Here is a 19,869-nt window from a genome sequence, read left to right on the forward strand (position 1 = left end):
GTGCCTTTTGTCTGCTCACAGGACGTTTGCCCCATGTGGTCCTAGAGAGCTACTTTTCCATCTCCTTCCAGACAAAGGAAAACTACCTTAGGAGTTCCTGGGTGAATTAAGTATGATTGAAAGGATCCGTGCACTCAGCCATTCCTAGCATTGACTTCATGTTCATGGTTTGGGTAAGGGAGCAGGAGAGAGCAGCTCCTGGATTTCATGCAGTGTTTTTTTAAGAAGTCAAAGCCTATTCAAATGAACTTGATGAGAAACCAGCACTGCGCCAGGCCGCTGTTCCAGCTCTGCCCAGGCCCTTAATCCTGACCTGCGGGCACCCTGCCAGACCCCAGGAAGCCTGCCAGTCACTAGGAATTACACAGCACAATCCTGCTGGGGGCACTGCCCTGCAGCAAGCAGAGCTCCAGGGAAAGGGGACCTTGTGTTTCCTTGCTCCTTACGCCAAAGCGCCACATTCTGTTGTTAAAGTAATGATTTATTTGTGTGTGTGTGTGTGTGTGTGTGTGTGTGTGTGTGTGTGTGTGTGTGTGTGTGTTTCTGCTCTAGGGAAATATCCTTAGTATCAAGGGTACAGCTGGTCAGTAAGCCACCTTCCCTGTGAATACCCAAAACAGCCCGTTTGGAGAGCGATTGAAAAAGACACCTCCCCCCCCCACGCAATGTGGCCCCCTAGGAAAAGGGCTTGGTGAGCTGAGCTGTGGTGGACTTCAGCCCCCTCCACCTCTCCATGGCTTTTTGCAGTGTGCACGCTGCACAACGGGACGGCAGCCCTCGTAGGTCCTACCTCCCAAGCACCTTCTTTTGGCTCTAGAGGGCACCATGACTTCTGTTCTAAAACAATCGGAATGCCCCAAGGGTCTCTTTAGTGTGGATTACAATCTCCTTTTCTTCTGTATACTTTTCTTTATAAAGTGACAAAAGAAGAGTGGTTATTAACAGATTTAAAAAGCTGACAGAAGTACAGCTTATGTCGCACATCCCAGTGTGGTTACCTTTGATTTCAGGTTCTGCTTTCCCCCTGTGATTTTTATTCCTAGGTTTTAAAGGATAAGTGTTCACACTTCTTTCTCTCTCCTCCTTCCTAGTCCTGCCCTTCTTCCAACAAAATGTTTGGGAACTGGGATCTGCTTTGCACCGTCCAGATAGGATTTTAAAGTAGTGTCCTGGGATGCCTTCCAGCCTATGTATGAAAACGTCCCCACATGGTGCTTCCGGCTGGGGCTGGGTGTGCCCTGGAAGTGGGAGAGAAGGCACAGGCATTACTGCTGTTCACTGGGCTGTCCCCAAAGCCCAAGTGTCATTAGGGAATATCTGCGACACACCCAAACTGCTCCTTAGGGCTGAGCATTTGCTAAATTGATGTTCCTTAATTCCTGGAGACCTCTGTCCGCGAGCCATGAAACTTGACGTTAAATCGGCGAGTTGCAGAATGGACAAGGTTAGGAAGCCTGCTCCGAGGGAGAATTACAGAATGCTTCATCCAGCGAGAGTGATTCTTGCTGTGCCCACACTCGGGAATGACGTGTGAAATTCAGGCGCAGCGCAGGCGGGCGGGCGACCACCATGGTTTGGCAGGGCCAGGCGTCCTGCAAGCTTTTGCTGAGTGACTGCAGGAGCCACGGGCGGGCGGGGAGGCCTCTCTGTGACAGTCCCCATCCGGCCCCCCGCGCACCGCGGACTCTTCTCTAGCTGGGGGAGATGGCTTTCAGGGAGCGGAGGGGCAGCTCGGGTCGGGAGGGGAGGGGGCGCTGCCACGAGCCAAGATTGCTGTGGCTGCCGAGGCGCCCGCCGGTGTTGTGTAGCGGCTGGGACGGAACCCTGCAGCGCGCCCCCCGCCGACGATGTGACAAACGGACACGCAGGCAGATTTAGACACGATTAGCGAGCGCTTTCTCTCCGCCAGGGGAACGCCGAGACGTTTAAGGAGCGCGGCGCCCTGGGGTTTGGGCAGCCTGGGCCATAGGCTGGATTCAGGAGGTCGCCTGGGAAAGGCGGGCGGGATCGCCACAAGGTCGCAGACTGTCCTGGACCCCGGCTCTACGCACGCTCGGGCGTCTCACCCTGGGGGTGGGGGGGCTCCCAAGCCGGGGCAGACTCAGAGAAGGGGGGAATCTAGCAGGGAAGCAAATGGAGGGGGTGCAGAGAGCAACCCAGGGTGGGCGGGGCTCTGTAAAAAGACAAGGTTTGGGGCGCGGAGCAGTCGCCCAGAGAAGACGGGAGGGTCTTGTCTGAATTGAAGATGTGCGGACAGAGGAGCCAGGAGTCCAGCCCCGGGGGAGTGTGAATCAGCGCGGCTTCTAGTTAAAGGAGGAGCTGGTCTTCTGGGGGAAAAGGTGCCATAAAAGTGGGCAGGGTGTTGGGGTGAGGCAGTGGAGCAGGGTGTCCAGCGCGCGGACCTGGCGCGGGGTGCTGGGGCGGGCGCGCGGGCGGGGGCCCCCGCACACCCCCACCCACCCCGGGACGAGCCTGGCTGGCGATCCCGCCGCGGGGCCTCCTCTCCCCTCAGGCGGCCTCTCCCTGCCCCTCCTCCCCCGCGGAGCCGCGGAGCCGGGACGCCAGCGCAGGGCGCAGGGCACAGGCAGCGGGCTGCCCGCCGGGCTGGCCATGGCGCCGGCGGCGGGCGAGCGGGGCCGGCTCCGGAGGTGCGGGCGGCGCTGGCGGTGCGGACGGGGCGCGCTCATTGCCTGCGCCGCCTGGACCGCCGGCTGGGTGCTGGCGGCCGCGCTGCTGCTGCGCGCACACCCGGGCGTCCTCTCCGAGCGCTGCACCGACGAGAAGAGCCGGCGCATCCTGGCCGCGCTGGTAGGTCCCGCCGCAGCCCTGCCCCGTGGGGCGCGCCCCGGGGAGACAGGGGGGGACACGGTGCATGGAATGCCCGCGCGCGCATCCCGGTCCCGGGAATGGGGAGTGTGCCCAGACGTCCCCTGTGGGCGCGCGGGGTGTCTCTCCCCATTTTGCCAAAATTGGTCCTTTGTCCCGAGTCTTCCTGCCCGGCTGCTGTCCCACCGCCCCCGAGTCCGCGCTGCTAAAGAAAGTTTGCGGGTCTGCTCCGAGTCTCCTGACAGCCCCTCGGTGTCCTGTGTGGGGCGGCCAGGCTCCAGACACTGGGCAGGACGCGCGCGGGCCGCCAGGGACCACGCCTCTGCCTCTCGGGTCTCCGTTCTCTTGTTCAGCCGCTGCTCTGTGGTCCCAGCCTGGGCATCACCGCGCCCAGCCGCATGCAGACGGCTACTAGGGCCCTGCCTCCTGCGCCCCAAACCCGCGTTCGCCCCGGTGTGGTCTGTGGAACCCTTGGCTGGGTGCGCTCCGGGGAGGGGAGCGTGCCGTGGGGGCGGCTCGAACCCCACAGACTCCTGTGCTGGGGTCATGACAGCCGTCTCTTGCCCACCAGGGGAGAGCCTGAGTGCTCCTTGGCTGCACGGGGCAGTTAGGGGAGGACGACATGCCTGGGCTCCAGGCTGCTGCGCGCACTGGGCCCCAGACGCCCATCAGCTCCTTCCAAACGTTGGCTGCTCCTCCGTCTGTTTGGTTCGGAAGATGGTGCGCATTAAGAGACGCGAACAGAGTTGGGAATCCCCAAAAGGAAAGCCAAGAAATGTGCCCTTAGGGGCTGCGACTGTGACGCTGATTTCTGATGCGATCACTCACTTCCCCAAACGGTGACCATCTAAGCATTTGGTGTGAAAAGTGATCCATTTTTTAAGAATTCTTCAAGAAATGCACAGGAAGTTTTCGGTCCAGTTGCTTACATATGGGTGGGCCTTTTGAGATTGCAGGTTTACAAAGCGTAGTAGTATACAGGTTTTCAAGTAAATGATTACTATAAAAAGTGAGGTTGGAAAAATTTAAGAAATGACTGAAATGTACAAGCTAAAAAAAAATCATATTCCCTGAGTCTGACATGTGTCATCATGAATTGACCAATAATGCAAGTGAGACACTATCAATTCCCTCCATCCCATCCATCCATCCATCCATCCATGCATCCATTGTTACACTGAAGTTCTATCAATTTTTAATTTAAGTTGCATGAGCTCCTTGATTTTTCTCACTAACCCATATGAAAATTCCTTTCACTCATAGATATTTTTTCCCTCTGTTTTGGGGGGACTGATTGACTAATTAGAGTGCACAAAGATTAATAGTTTGGCCAGGATCGAATACCTGTTTACAATAATAATCTTTTAGATTAAAAAAAAGAAAACAAAAGTCATTTTTCATTTATATGCCCTTTGGTTAAGTGAGAAAAGGCCTAATGGAAATTAAATAGCCTAATATAATTTAAGTCACTGTTAATCATAACTTTCCCAGCGTTCCAGCTCATAAATTAAAACCAATTCTGATTAGAGGCTCCAGCAGTATATCCCCAGTGGCAGGCTGATGGGGTTGTTTTTAGTCTGACTTAAAGCTGAAGAGGTCAGGCCTGCTTCTGAAGACTTCCTTCCTTCCTAGCGCCAACAGAACGATTTCAAATACCAGGTCTGTCTGTCTTCCTAAAGTTCACCTGACGTTGTCTCAGTGAACTGACTTTTTGGGGAGTGTCATTTGGACACCCCTTTTGAGGCCATTGTTTCTCTCTCCCTCTCTCTCTCTCTCTCTCTCTCTCTCTCTCTCNCTCTCTCTCTCTCTCTCTCTCTCTCTCTCTCTCACACACACACACACACACACACACACACACATACACGCTCAGGACATGGCTTTCTCTCCCTTTCTTCCTGCCGCGTCCCTTTCTGCCTTCTCCATTCTGGATTTGTTGCTGTGAGTCCCATCCTGGCTCACTTTTACTCAGGACACACTAAACTAGAACGAGGTTTGAATGCCACCCCAGTGTCCACAACCCAGATTGCTGGGTCCTGGCTGCCGCACAGAGGCTGGCATGTGGCCTCCCAGGACTTCAGCTGAATTGAGCTTCTGTCTCTCGGCTCCCCAAGCACTTTCAATTCATCCTGCCTGGCTTTTATCCTTAATAATAAAACCGGCTGTTATTTTTCTGACTGGCCGCCAGACTCTCATTAGCTTTCCCTCTGAATACCAGAGCACAGAAGGAGTAACTGAGCGAAGCCAAAGGGAGCCCTCGCTCTCTCTGGCAGAGGCAGTGAACTTGGGGGCAACTCCTGCTGGTTTCCCAGGCCCCCAGTGCGGCGGGGGCACTGCTGGCCTGTGGGGAGTCTGTAGATAAAGCTGAGGAGCTGGTTAGGAGCTGGGAGTCAGGTCCGCTGGTGCCCGCAAGCCCACCACACCTCCTGAGGGAGCCCACCACTCTCCACAGCCCTGGAAGAGGGGAGAGTTGGAAGAGCCAACTGGAATTGTTCCTGAGTCATGCTCTGGGTCTTAGAACTTCGGAATTTTCTAGTCAGGCTGCAGTGTTTCTCTTTACTGCGGCTTTAAAGCACATCTCATCTTCAAGACATCACATACCCTCCTCCACTTCTCTGCGAGGTTTCTAGAGCCCGCCTATGCCCACGAGCCACGCAGGCGGCTATGCCAGGCTGACGAGCCCGCTTCTGCTGTGCAGGCAGGGAGGGTCGTGCCTGTGTGCTCGCGCTGGGCAGGCTCCACGCTCAGCATCGTTTCATTCGATCCCCTCAACAACCTCTGGGAGGCGTGTGCTGTTATGGTTCCCGTTTCACAGGTGGCAGCATCGTGCCCCAGAGAGGCAGTTACATGACCTGACTCACGCAATGTGACCCTGTGCAGTCTGATAGTAGAAACCCCATGACAGTAAGTCATGAAAACCCTCCATGACTTAACCCTTCCATGGCATATCCCTCTCAAAGCACCTCAAAAACATTCCCACAGACCGTTACTCAGAGGCTTAATGCCTTTTGGCTAGTTAGGCTGTGATGTGACTTAATGTAGTTCCCTACGTACAGCGTTCCTTTTTAGGGGCAGGCTTGCCTTTCTCTGCTGGCATAGAAACCCAGGGCCCCAGTGGGACCACAGCATCCAGGGCACATACCCAGGAAGACTTTATAGTAGAGAATGACTCTGTTTCCCTGAGTGCTTCGGCTGTGTTCATAATATGCATTTTCTGAGCTGTTTGGGGTCAAAAGGGGTTGCCCAGTGGACCGGCCACTTCTCTGAGACTCTGCAGTGCACACAGCAACTGCCTGGAAAGGAGCTCCAATCCTGTGACATGCATGTGGTAACCCACAGGAACGTAACACCCCTTAAAAACAAAAACAAACACACAAAAGAAAACGCAGCCCTGAGGCCTGACCTCTGAGACCGGAGTGGACAGGCTTTGTTTTTGCCTGTGAACCATGATACAAGCTGGCGAGGTTCTAAGCAAAAAGCGCTAAGAACGCTTCCTACAAGAGCTGGGAGTGCTGAAAATGTGTCTTTGTACGTACACACACAATGCATAAGAAACACAAACCCACTATGAGTTTAACTAACTAAAAAATGCCAGTTAACTACAGTGAGCCTTTATTAATTTGGGTATTTTTTTTCTCAGTTTATTTAAAAACCTGATACCTGTGGATTTTGTACGCATATACTTTTGAATACAGAAATGTCTGTAAGCTGGTAGTTAGGACCTCCTCATATTCAGAGAAAACTGATTTTTAAAATGGAGTTGAAGTAAATACACCACTTTTGTTAAGTTAAAAAATAGCTACTTCAATAGGACATGCTGCTAATAAAATAACTTCACAATTGTCTCTAACATGATGCCAGTTATTAGTTTGTAAACTTACAATTTGTACTTTAAGGTCGCTGCTATTTAAATACCAGATTAAGTCTTTCTCTGTGTTTAGTGGCACAGACACAAGAGAAGACCCCACAGACGCGCGCTAAACCTGGTAGCCATGATAGCCAAGGTGGATGAAGTTACCTTCCCCCTAAGAGAAGTGTGGCTCCAATGGCAAACATGCTCCATCATAAACGACGATAGGAAGAACCGCCCCCTAATAACCACACTTGTGTATACTTTGCTCTGATGTAAAAGGTCTCGTAGGACAAACGAGGCCACGGGGCACGGAGAGTTACAGATCACAGACCTAGTACCTCACCTGTGGGAGCGGCCGAGGTTCTGGGTGCCTCGCTCCACTTCCTGTCCTGGCCGATGCCCAATGCTGCGTCCCTTACATCTCAATGTGCTGACCTTCAGAAAACAGCCAAAGTTAACATTCCCCTCCAAAATCAATAGGCCAAAGGCCAAGTTCAATGATTCTACCATCGTAGAAAATATCTTGCCACTCCTGTATGGAATAGACTTCCAATTTTGCAGGGACAAATCTTGTATAGATTTCAATTCAATTTGAATTTGATTTCATCGACGCAGTACATTTCGTAGGAAACACTGGCGGAGCCAGCAGGTGAGGGGATGGCGCAAGGGACCCACTTGGATCGTTTAGTGAGAGCGGGGGGGCAGAGGAGGGAGGCAAGCACCCCCACTGGCAGGCAGGGCTGCCCCATGTGAAGGTTGATCTGATCTGTGCAGGGTAGGAAGCATTTTCATCAGGTGGAGGCCGCGGCATGGTGCTTTTGATAGGATACACCGTTCGTTATACAGGCGTGTGGCTTTGCTCTCGACTCCCCTGAACACATCTGCTTCTCTGAAAACGCTGCACTGCTTTGCAGCTCCGGGTCTTTGCACAGGCTATCCCCTGCGATGGAACTGCTCTCGTCCTCCTTGTCTGTTAGGCGGACTTACAATTTGTCTTTCCAAATTGAGCTCAGATGCATCTCTCCAGCAAGAAGCCTCCCTGGCCCCAGGCTGCTAATGACCAGAGCTGGAGAGGGTGGGAGGGAACCACCGTTCCCTGAGACGACCAGGTCCTCTGTACCCTTGACCTTGGTTGACCTTCCTCACAGGTCTCCCGTGACATAGTACCATCATCCCATGTTATGGACTTGAAAACAAGTCACACACCTAGTGAGGGAAACAGCCCAGAGGCAAACCCAGTCTTCCCCAAAGCCACACCTGGTCGTGTTCCTATCTTGCCCATGTCACATTTCACATTCCATGGTTATTTAGGGGATTCGAAGGCAGCCAGCTCTGTTCTGTGGACTCTTAAGCCTGGTACCTGCAGTTGGATCGTGGCTCAGCTCACGTTCAGCTGGGCTAAGTTCGGAAAGTGGCCTTGCTCATTTGAAGGTGGCCAGTTGTGGCTGAGGCAGATAGCCTGGCCCGTGGCCATTCCTCTAGCAAGTCCATCGGGCAGGGCCTGGTGAATGTCTGCTTAGGGATGACTGCACTGTAGTGTTGAGGGGGACTCGCCTGGTCCCCTCATGTGGCGCCCATCAAAGGAGCCCCTAAAGCCATCGGAGGGCTCCTGGACGCCTTCCTAACCACCGCCAGGTAACAAACACCCTCCACGTCCAGAATTTACCCCACGCAGTTCCTCTCTTCTGAAGGGTGTCCCTGGTGCCTTCCAGGTCTAGTCCTGCTGACACCACCAGCCAGGAGGCCTGTTCTAACCCCTGTTTCCAGTGCGAGTTCCCTGAACCCCGATAATCCCCCCGAGCCTGCTGGCATCGCAGGCCACACCGCTCACAGGGAAAACAAGCTCAGAGGACACTCCGGTAGGAAGGCCGTGCCTGCGGCCTCGGGGCCCCACCTCCCGAGATCTGACTTAGCTGTCCTTGGATGGGGATTGAAAGCTCTCTGGTGACCCTAACGCCGCACCCAGCCCTCTCACCGACAGGTGACGGAGCTGACACTCAGATGGCAACATGACTTTTCCCCGCGTCACGCGGCTGCGCGGCGGGGGGTATCCCGCTCTGAGGACCCAGGCCCGGCCTGACTGAGACGAGCTGCCTGGCTCAGTGACGCACTGGCCCGAGCAGCCCGCACCGCTCCTCTTCACGAGGCTTCTCTCCACAGCTGATCAGAAGCGCCCTGAGCGCAGGGAGCCGCCTGCCCCCTTCCTGCCCTCCCCATGGTGACCCACCGCCCCTTCCTTCCAGTGCCGGGACTACCAGGGCGGCGTGCTGGTGGGCGACCTCTGCGAGGACCTGTGCGCGGCGGGGCAGCTGCGGTACCGGCGCTGCCTGCACTACGAACGGGGCAAAAAGGTGCTGCAGGCCGACTGGCGCGGCCGGCCCGTCGTGCTCAAGTCCAAGGAGGAGGCCTTCTCCAGCTTCCGGCCGCCGGGCCTGCTGGAGGACCAGGCCGGCAAGGGCGGCCCGGACGTCCCGGAGGCAGAACTCCTCCTGCTGGTGGCCGGCGAGGTCAGGAACGCGCTGGGCCTGGAGCTGTCCAACCGCAGCCTGGGGCCGCTGTGGCCGCGGCTCCGGGGTCCCCGCTGGCGGGGCCGGCTGGCCAGCCTGTGGTCCCTGCTGCAGCAGGAGGAGTTTGTCCTGCTCAGCCTGCTGCAGGACCTGAGCCGGCACGCCCCGCCCGTGCTGGGCTCTTGCGGCCACTTCTACGCCGTGGAGTACCTGGCGGCCGGCAGCCCCCACCACAGTGCCCTCTTCCCCCTGGGCGGGACCTCCCGGGGCCAGGCCAGGGCTGTCAGCGACATGGCGCTCAGCTTCCTGGACCTGGTGCGCCATTTCGACAACGACTTCTCCCACCGCCTCCACCTCTGCGACGTGAAGCCCGAGAACTTCGCCATCAGGAGGGACTTCACGGTGAGCAGCCCTGGGAGGGTGCGTTTATCACGTGGGGGTCGGGGTGGTTGTACATGAGAGGATTTCTGAAGTCCTGGGAAACAGGGTGACATGATGCAGTCTTCCGCCCTGCCCTCGCGGCCCACCCTCCCTTGGTGAGAATTCAAAGTACCCCAGCCCCTCACCCCCGACCCCCAGCCACAGGGACTATAATGAAAGGAATGCAGGAGCTGAGGGTCGCCAGGCCGCGTGTCCTCCCTCCCCGAGGGCCACTCTGGCGTCTCCACAGCAGCGCAGCAGCTCCTTGCAAGGTCGCTCTTGCTGGGTGTAAAGCACGATCCTCAGGCGATGACTGGCCACAACGAGGAGGCAGATGATGGCCTCTGGGGGCCTCTGCACAACAGCCCAGGGGACTGACGCAGTTTTCAAACTGCCCACGCTCCACAATGACGTGCAAAAACCTGCCCAGTGGAAAGGTCTGCCTCTGCACTGCTCTGTCCACAGGGTGTGCAATGTAGCTCCCGCGCCAGAGTTCAAGGAATTAGACAAGGTGTTGAGGCAACTGCAGGAGGAGACCTCAGTGTTTCATTATCAGATAACACCCTCCCACCTGCCCCCAGCTAGGCTAAACCGGGCGTCAGGTTAACGCCACGGTGATCTGGGTGCTCTAAAACAGGTGTCACTGACCGGGGTCCCTCCCCATGTTGCAGTGGCTACCTTACACTGCAGGTGCTGGCAGGTGAAGGGCCAGGCCAGCATAACTCCGGCCACCTTAGCGGGCCGGTCATTGGGGGTGGGCTATCTCATGGTGGAACGATGCTCTTTATGTCAGTTAGGAACACAAAGGGACAAGTAGAAGGTACTATTACTGCCAGCCCTGGGTTTCCATGGCAGGGGGCATAGGACTGCCTCCTTAAACAGCCTGAAATCAGTGCATATCCTTCTCCTTTAAGCCTGTCTCTGAAGGCTGAGTAGCATCTGGCCCAAACCGCCCTGTGCTAATGCCCTTCCCTGGCTGCCCCAGAGGGGCTGATAAGTGGCGGGGGGGGGGGGGCTCCAAGTGTGGAAGGGAAAGAGCTGAGAGGTTCTGGGAGGTTCCAGAAGGTTCCAGAAGGACCTCAGCCCTACCTGCAATACCCTGGGTTCCAGGAGACCCCCCCAGATGAGTCGTGAAGGGGAGGGATGCCCCAGTGTCATCAGCTTATTTCTCAGAGCTGCGAACCTGGCGGAAGCTTTCCTTCTTCGTGAGCAGGAAAGTTATAGAATGGACGTAAAGGGCCACTGTTCTCCTCAGAGCAGTCCTAGGGACACAGCCACCCTGAGGCCTTGGAGAGGAGGTGGAGTGTCCACACACGACCACTGGCGTCGGGCAGTTATGGGGCCAGTTCTTCTCATCATTAGGTCACTCATGTATTCATCCAGCAAGTAATTAGGGAGAGTCAATGTGTGGACCAATTCAACAGGTGTGATGGAAGTTGAGAGGCTTGAGAGGCTGTGGGGCTGCACTCTTAGGAAAGGCTCTGGACGGAGGTGGGGCCGATGGGTCTTCCCTGGAGAGTGGGCACAACGGGATGTTACTGGCTCACATGTCCACTTCACTTGTGCCTTTCTGCATCCGGCACATAATAGGCACAGAATGTTTGTTCAGTGAGAGAGAGATTGTACTCTCGACCTCCCCCCAGACTTGCTGTGTGGACTGGTGCTGGAGCACACGGGGCCCTCACCTGTGCCCGCGTGCTTGTGTGGGTGACAGCGGGGAGGAAAGCACCCTGGTATTTATCAATCTCCTTATGAGGCTGAGATTCAAGAAGTTAGTTTTCCCTATAATTTTACAACTTTTAAGTGAAAGCCAGCTGTAGGATCAGCACCATCAGAGAACTTGGTAGAAATGCCAATTCCCTACCTTCACCCCAGACTGAGTCTGAAACTCGGGGTGGACATGGCAATCTCTGCTTTATAGACAAGCCTCTGGTGGTCCTGAGGCACTGCCGCTTGAGAATGAGTGAGCTTAGCGACCGGCCGGCAGGGGCGTCCTCCCATTGGTGGGTGCTGCACTGCTGCCCAGGTGGAAGGAGGATTGACAGCTGACAGTCATTCACTTTCTCCAGGTCTTGAGAATTTATCTGGTGGTTGGAAATTCAACATTTCTACTTCCTGCCCCCAAACGACTGCCAGCAAGAGCTCCTTTCCAACGGGTGACATTCCCTACTCTAGAGTCATGCTTTTTCAGTTGATAGGGAAATAATTCTCATTGGCCCTTTCTAGTCTGTTGCCAGATGGAGTCTGAAGAAGATGGTGCAAGTTAGGTAATTCTATGCGTGAAGAATTTTACGACTCTCCTGATGCAATTGAAGAAACCTCCTGCAGTTTCCCCGGTTTCTTTTGTCACTGTTCCTATTTTAGGTGCATAGAGTTATGTTCCCAATTGCTGTAATCTGTTCTACACCACCGACTAAAAATTTAAAAATGAACCTGGCTTTCCTGGGAGCTGGGAAGGGAACAATCAGAAGCAGTAGAGAGAGAAGCTGTGGGGAATCTGAAATTCCATCTAGGGGCCCAGGGGGAGCTGGGGAGGGGATTGCCAGAAACTGTAGAAGAAAAGAAAAGGGTCTTATAACCCCAATAATAAACTATAAAGGCAATAGATCCATTAGCACAGCCTAATACGTTTTTAGTCTATTAAGCAGTGTAAATAATGAAATGACCTATTCTTTTTGGCTAAATAATGAGACAGAAAAAGCTGATTAAAACGATAATTTCTGTTTGCTGTGCCTGAATTAGTAATTAGGCAAAGCTCTTAAATAGGGAAAAGTTCCTTGTTCTTTATTTTAATAATTCTCCACATATTTTGAAGTAAATTATTTTCCCCCCTCTCTTTTACTGAATAATCCCCAAGCAACTTTATTGCCTCCTGGCATCAATCCTGAATGAGAAACAAAAGCAAATGAACGCTCTTTTGAGATGCTACCAAAGGGAGAAGGAAGGGCTGACGTTTTGATGTTGACCTGTGAAGGCTTGTGAAATGCCACAGACTCCATCAAATTCATCAAGTCTTCTAGTAGCTTCTTAATACCTTGAAGCTATAACCTGCTTGATTTGGGCAGACTCCAGGTTTTCTCAGGTTTGGGCTCATTTTATTTTTTTAAATTCAGGTGGTTGAGGGAAATCTGCATAATTTAGATGTTACTTTTTCTGGATTTGAAGCCTATTTGGTTTGAAGCCAAGAAATTCCAGGGGGTCATCCGTTCTCATGCTGATTTGATGCTATTGGATCAGAGTCCACAAGTATCAACCCATATCCAGAACTTTGATGCTGTTATTCCCCCACCTCACGTGTCTATCTGACGAGCCAGTTGTAAACCAGTTGACTCAGGTCACAGAGACACCATCAATAGTCAGAGGGATGCCATCAATAGTCACAGGGATGCCATCAATAGTCACAGGGACGCCATCAGTAGTCACAGGGATGCCATCAGTAGTCACAGGGATGCCATCAATAGTCACAGGGATGCCATCAATAGTCACAGGGACGCCATCAGTAGTCACAGGGACGCCATCAGTAGTCACAGGGATGCCATCAGTAGTCACAGGGATGCCATCAATAGTCACAGGGACGCCATCAATAGCCACAGGGATGCCATCAATAGTCACAGGGACACCATCAATAGACAACTTGGGTCCCGTCCACTCCATTTTCACCAACAAACCCGCAGACCTGCCACCTGAATGTAATGTCCTTTTACTGCTTATATTCATAGGGACAGATTATCCATATCTGACTGCTTTTGTAATCCTGACTCTGGGAGGTCAGAGACTAAAGTGATAAAGCAACGGAGGGGGAGCTAATTCATTTTTAAGATATTTCAGAGATTCTACGTTTAAATCTGAGGAACGTTTAAAATGAAAAGTGATAGTTCTAGTTACGGTTCCAAACCCTAGATTTTCACGAGTATCAGCAAAGGTCCATTTTGCAGTTACAGCCTCGCAGTGTAATCTACGCCAGGTCCGTGGCTGGTGGAAATGAGCTGGCGCCTCCGTGGCTTTGCTCTGTGGTCCCCACTCTGGGACCCCTACTCTGGGACACCTGCTCCCGCAAACGGGAAGGGGACACTGCACAGGCTCCCTCTGACTGAGCTCCAGTGGACCTTTGGTCACCCTGCGCTGTTTTGGTTATAGGTGGTGGCTATTGACATGGACATGGCCTTTTTTGAACCTAAAATGAGGGAAATTCTTGAGCAGAACTGCACAGGAGACGAAGACTGCAACTTCTTTGACTGTTTTTCAAAGTGCGATTTGCGAGTGAACAAATGTGGAGCACAGCGCGAGAACAGCAACCTGCAGGTGAGCAGTGGGGGACGTGCCCTCCGCAGGCCTCTGCCCACTAGCTCCACGGCACCCCGTTAACGCAACAGGTCCCCCTCCGTGGCCGCCTGAGGGCAGGGACGGCGGGAGACAGGGTGGCCACTTGTTCTTTGCTGTCTGACCCATGGGGCTGTTGGCTAAGTGACCCCGTGGGGTCTAATGATGCAGCTCTCAGCAAAGTCTGTTCCTGGGCTCCCCCACCAGCTGTGGGGTTTCGATAGCTGTTCCCTCTGGGTCTACTTTTGGCATCTGCACACACACACACACACACACACACACACACACACACACACACACACACACCAGCACGAAGAATGAACAGAGTACAAAGCAGTCCTAAGAAACAGCTAACTAGGGAGGTTGGACGGACACTACAGTCCAGACAGGTGACGGGTTAGGGCCAGCAGGTGGTTAACAGCGAGAGGACATGTGTCCCAAGTCCCAGAATCAGTGATAAGGGGCACTCGATACTGGATCCCGGCTTTCAGATCGAGTCCAGAGCCAGGGAGGTCCCAGTGCGGGCTCAATACCCCACCGGTGGGAACGCCCTCCCTTCCGCAGGAAGTTGTCTGCCTTCCGGCGCCCTCACCTCAGGCTCCCAGGTGGGGAGGATGAGCTCCGCCCCTGGGTGCTGATAACAACCAGGAGGAGCTCATGGCAGAGCAGCTGGGCTCACCGACAGGGGAGCTGGGGATACGGCACCGGCTCAAGTACATGAAGAGGAGAAACGGCGATCGCGACCGATGACGTCCCCCCCCACCACACACCCCACCTGTGCCTGCGAGCGCACCTGTGCTCTTGCCCCCACTTTCCTGCTTTGTTACTCTCCTGCCCAGCTCGCCCCAGTCCCACCTGCACTGCAGCCCGTTCCTGCAGTTCTCCAACCCGAAAGCCAGGCGACCCCATGCAGGCCTGGTGACATGGACCGAGGTGGGAGCAGGCCACAGCATGGTGCTGCGCCATGCCCCGGGGGGACTGACCAGGGGACCTGGACAGCTGCGGTTAATCCGGTGTCCTGGAGCAGCCCAGACCGAAGCTCTAGGGGGGAGCCCAGCAGGGACGTGCCCTTCCGAGGCCTCTCCGTTCCCACCTCTAACTTCCTGTAGGCTCACGCCCTCGGTGTGTCTGCAGTAAAATCTTCTTCAGCTGTGGGAACAAGAGGATTTTTTTTTTCACTAGAGCACTGGCCACCTGTGACCTCATCCCACTAAGTGGAAACACTAACAGCTGCCCTTCTCAGTATAATGAGACCGGGGTTTCTTAATGTATAAAGGGCTCGTACAGATCCACACAGGGGCAAGAGGGGGCCCTACCCCCAGCCTCTGAGGCTCTGACTGTGTCCCCAGGACTGTCCCTGGCCCTCCAGAGCCTCTTTCCCAGATCCCAGGGGCAGTGGCTGGTGATTGGTCAGCTGTGCACGTGTCCCGCCTCCGCCTCAGAAGGGAGCAACTACTGGGGTGGTCCCAGCGCCAGAAGTTTACCTTCTCTCTCAGTTCCATGGAGGCAAGGTCCCCAAGAAGGCCCCTCCATAAATCCCTGCATGCAAACCTCCATCTTAGAGTCTGCTCCCCAGGAAACCAAGCTAAGCAAGGGGCTAAAATCCTTAAGTGAAAATGAAAAGACCAATGTCTAATGGAAATGTGGGCAAAGGATGTCCACTGGGCCATTTACAGGACAGGAAGTACAAGGGGCTTTCAACCAGACTGGTAAGAAGAACAATGCAAATTCAACCACTTTCACCCATCCGTCGGCATTCTCATAGGACACTGCTGAGTACAGCTCAGTACAACTTTTATGGGGCCACTTTGGCAATATCTATCAAACCAAAAAATGTACATACCCGTGGGCTAGAAATTCCATTTCTAGAAAACTTAGTCACATGTGCAAAAGGAAAATGACATATATGCAAGATAATTATGGCGGCGTTGTTCATAATAGCAAAAGTTAGTAAGTAACCTAAATTCCCATCAATAGGGGACAAGTTAAATAATTCGTGGTACACCCACACATTTGAGGGGCAGCCATTAAAACACAGGGACTCTCCTTATAAAAGCTGATTTGTAAGGCTCTCCCTGGCATTCGGATAAATGGAAATGGAAGCTGTAGATCAGTGTGTGTATAGACTACCGTTTATGTAAAGCAAAAACAAAAGCAAACAAACAAACAAAACAGGAAAAATGCATGAACAGGCCGTGTCTACCCAGACTCTCTCTAGAAGGATACAAAGGAAGTGGTTGCCTCTCAGAGCCGGGGCTGAGTGTCTGGCTGTCAGGGGCAGGATAGAGACCAAGATTACAGCCTATCTTTTGGGACATTTAAAATATTTGCACATGGAAATGTATGATCAGTTCAAGAAAGAAACAAGATAACTAGTGTTTAAAAAGCATCCTGGCCCTTGCGGGCATTGGGAAGTTCCAGTTATTTGTCTTCTATGAAATAGCAGTTCAATAAAACTGAAGCATTTGTTAGATGAGGCTAATATAAAGCATGATATAGAAAAATAAAGCACTATTAATTATGCCGCTCCCAGTCCACTTCTCCCAACAGGGAAGAAATAGAAAGCTGTAAAACAAATAGCAGGTTTAAACCAACTTTAAAGAGCTCTTCAGCATCAGTGAATCTCTTAGCCTGTTAGACTGAAAGGCTGTGAGAGAATGGCTTAATTTTTACTTCTGCTCCTAAAATGCAATGTTTCAAGGGCTCTGTAAAAGAGTCTCAGCATTTCCCTTCCAACGTACCTTTTTGTCCTGCGAGCCTCTAAGTGCTATCACATTTGCGTGCTTCTCACCCAAAGGATGCTCAGGACAACGCTGTCTGGTGGTTATCACTGTGCAGTGCCCAATTTATGGCCAAGAAAGCTCAACTGCCAGGGGGGGCCGCTCTTCACGCAGCAGTTACTGCTTATGACTTGCTGCTCCCCTTTCTCTTCAGAAATGTATTCAGCCCCTTCTGAAGTGTCCCCCAGAACTTGTCCCATCTGCTCTGAGGCTGGACATGGAATGCTCTTCCTCACGTGGGGGTGGCCTTCTCTCGGGGGTGAAGTTTATTCCTGGGGCTGAGTTTCAGTTCCAGAAGGGAAGACACTTCATTAGAGTCAGGTGGTGTCTGCAGGCCTCTCCATCCCTGAAGGATGTTGGGGGTCGTGGGCAGAAAGCTAAGGCCTGTGAGGACCAGTGGCAGGCTCCCGCGGGGGCCTTCAGGGGTGATTATCTGCCCTGGACTAACTGCTCCCTCTCCTTCTCTCAGGTCATCTGTGACAAGATATTCCGCCACTGGTTCTCCTCAGCTCTCGGGGGCTCCACCATCTCCCTGGGGCTTCAGCTGCAGTTACGAGAGGCGGTGCAGGAATGCGCAGACCCAGGCCACCCTGCAGGGCACCCCCAGAGCGCACCCCTCAACGTGTTCTGGAAGCTTCAGCACCTCCTGCAAGCCACGCTGAGGGAATTGCAGGAGGCGGACCACTAGCCACTGATGGCCTTTAAAATATTCAGTCTGCGTTGTTTTAAGGAGGGGACATTTTCACTTTGCAGGTGAATGACCCCTGAAGTACCACGTGGTCTTCTGAATATGACATCGCTCAAGGCCATTTCGATTCCACGTCAGCTGCCATGATGTGCGCCTCCTTCCCTCCGGTCCTGGCGTGCTGTGCTCTTGTCTGAAGAGACCCTCCTGGCCTATGCCTCTCACTCCTTTGAAAGTGGCCTGAGGTGGGGCACAGAGCCTTTTACTTTTGCGGGGGGGCCTCAGTCAGAAACAGCACAAATCCCAGCATGCAGTCACTCTCAGCGGTCAGAACAACACAGCTCCAATGTTCTCCCTGAAAATGGTTTCCAGGTTAAAAGGGCATGTGAGTGTGTGTGTGCATGAGTGTGTCTGCACATGCATGCGAGGGTGTGCGTGTGAGGGTTGTACAAGTATGTGTGCATGTACACGCGTGTGGGCACGCATGCCTAAACAGGCACTGAGTGTGAGCAGTGAGTGTGAGGCGTGTGTGCTCTGCGGTGGGAGAAGGTAGTTTCTCTCCTGTGTCTGGGACAGTGATCCTCGCAGCCATGAAGAGTTACTTTTCTTTGGGAATGAAACACAATAAGAACAGAAGTTGCATCTGTGGGAAGTGTCATTTGTAGCAGAGAGTAGGCATGAGGCCAGCACAGGGTAGTGTTCCATTTGGGGACCCGTCTGTCCTCTGGATCGTTTTTTAGGGAGCACTGTACCACTTGGTGCAGCCCCTCTCCCCAGGGAGCAGGGTGTGGCGGGAACTGCAGGCTGGCTGAAGGCTGTGTCATCTGGAGAACTGGAAGTGGAGTGAGTACTAGGCCGGCACTGGCCGCAGGCAGCACGAGGCCAGCCCTTCCCGTCAGCTGACTGAAGACTTGGTCTGGCAACACGTCATAGGTTGGCAGAGTCCTGGCCAAGCTCCAACATGACAGACAGAGACAAACCTGAAGGAGCCCCACCTGGTCACTCCCCGGCCAGGCAGATGGACCCACGGGGAGCCGGCCAGGCATCCACTTAGAGGGCACTTGTTTCCACTCCACACCAGGGATGGTGAGACTCAACACATAATACTCAGCTGGTCACCCCCAAAGGGACATCGAGAAAGACACTGAGAGAGGATGGGGTGATTCTGGTGATGGTTTACAATCGGAAAAGACAAATGAATTGGAAGTTTTGAGAAACTCACACATTGACAAATCCCAAGCGATTTCTCTTTCCCTTCCCCAGCCCTTCCTGATCCAGACAAGGCGAGCTGCCTACTTCTGTCCACCTGGCCGCGTTTCCCCAGGCCACACAGCAGGCTGCCCCCAGGTTCACTCCGCGGGCTGACACACAAGGGAGGAAACATCGAAGGCCCACCAGCTCTGACCTCTGCGACTCCCCACGCTGTGTTTGAAGCCCCTTCGTTATCTGCTAGGCCCCCCCACCTGCCACCACCACTGGCAGTTTTAGGAATGACTGAATTTCGTGATGGGTCCCCTGCCATGGTGTCTATGAGCAAACCCCTCTGTGTTTGTGCTCTGGCAGGAAGAAAAAACCCCATGTCAGTCACTTTTGTGGCAGAAGTAAATTAAAGCTAAAGTGCGATGCACAGGCCTCAGGCTAGTAGATTCTAAAGGCAAGTATCAGCTTTGGTGCTGGGCAGAGGCTCCCGTTCACCAGAGCCGGGCCACATGCCGAGGTCTTCTGTGGTGCCGCCGAGGGTCTCAGCGAAGCCCAGGGTCCCTTTATGAGTGGAAGGTCTCCATGAAGACGGGTGTGAAACAGAGGGTGAGGGAGGCAGTGGGGGCTCTGTGGTCTGTGCCCTTAACAGCTGGCTTTTGCACCGTGAGGGCAAATGAGCCTGCCATGGGTTGACCCTGGAATCACAGCCCTTCTAACGCTGGCTCCGAGCTAACTGGCCAGGCGGCGAAGCTGCCTCCAGAAAGGGAAAAGATTCATTCTTATTTCAACCAAAACGGAAACAAATGTTTTTGTTTATCATGGAAACTATGCCATATGTAATTACCCAACACAATAGTGTTTTTATAGCTGAAAAGAAACAGTTTTATCCCTTTCTCCTTGGGTTTGACCTCTCTCTCCTCTCTCTCCACTTTCCCTTCCCGCCTGGAGAATTCCATTAACGGCAGTGTCTCTTAAACTATCTATGCTGAAGTTCAGTTTGTTTTTTTAATTCTCCAACCCTTCGGACATAATACAATAAACAAAGGCTGTTGTATCAGTATTTAATATTTTCAATGTGGCAACTGACACTGTTTCTTGCTTCTCTGATCGACCACCGCCCCTACCTGCAGGGGAAAACGTCGACGTAAACAGTTTCTCTGTTTTAATCACACGCACAGTAGACAGGACACCCTCAGACCTGTTGATGGACATCGAGCAGATGATACGGTGAGTTCAGCAAGTACAGGCTGTTTCTCTTCAAGTTTCACCCCAGTTAAGGCA

General features: G+C 53.4%; 1 protein-coding gene across 1 annotated transcript; it reads left to right on the plus strand.

Annotated features, from left to right (window-relative positions):
- Positions 1-2,103: 2,103 nt before the first annotated feature.
- Positions 2,104-19,648, plus strand: DIPK1C (divergent protein kinase domain 1C). Its single transcript, XM_019643413.1, has 4 exons — positions 2,104-2,808; positions 8,920-9,585; positions 13,741-13,905; positions 17,173-19,648. The coding sequence occupies exons 1-4, from the start codon at positions 2,611-2,613 to the stop codon at positions 17,389-17,391; spliced, it is 1,248 nt and encodes a 415-aa protein (XP_019498958.1). The 5' UTR covers positions 2,104-2,610; the 3' UTR covers positions 17,392-19,648.
- The last annotated feature ends 221 nt before the right edge of the window (positions 19,649-19,869 follow it).

The sequence above is a fragment of the Hipposideros armiger genome, unplaced genomic scaffold (assembly GCF_001890085.2).
Source record: "Hipposideros armiger isolate ML-2016 unplaced genomic scaffold, ASM189008v1 scaffold_77, whole genome shotgun sequence".
In the NCBI taxonomy this organism is placed as follows: domain Eukaryota; kingdom Metazoa; phylum Chordata; class Mammalia; order Chiroptera; family Hipposideridae; genus Hipposideros; species Hipposideros armiger.

Bases quoted from the DNA above. Each gene is read 5' to 3' on its own strand.
- DIPK1C (XM_019643413.1), top strand. From the start codon at position 2,611: ATGGCGCCGGCGGCGGGCGAGCGGGGCCGGCTCCGGAGGTGCGGGCGG. The intron at 2,809-8,919 runs GTAGGTCCCGCC...CCTTCCTTCCAG, and splicing joins GGCGCATCCTGGCCGCGCTG to TGCCGGGACTACCAGGGCGG. The intron at 13,906-17,172 runs GTGAGCAGTGGG...TCCTTCTCTCAG, and splicing joins GCGAGAACAGCAACCTGCAG to GTCATCTGTGACAAGATATT.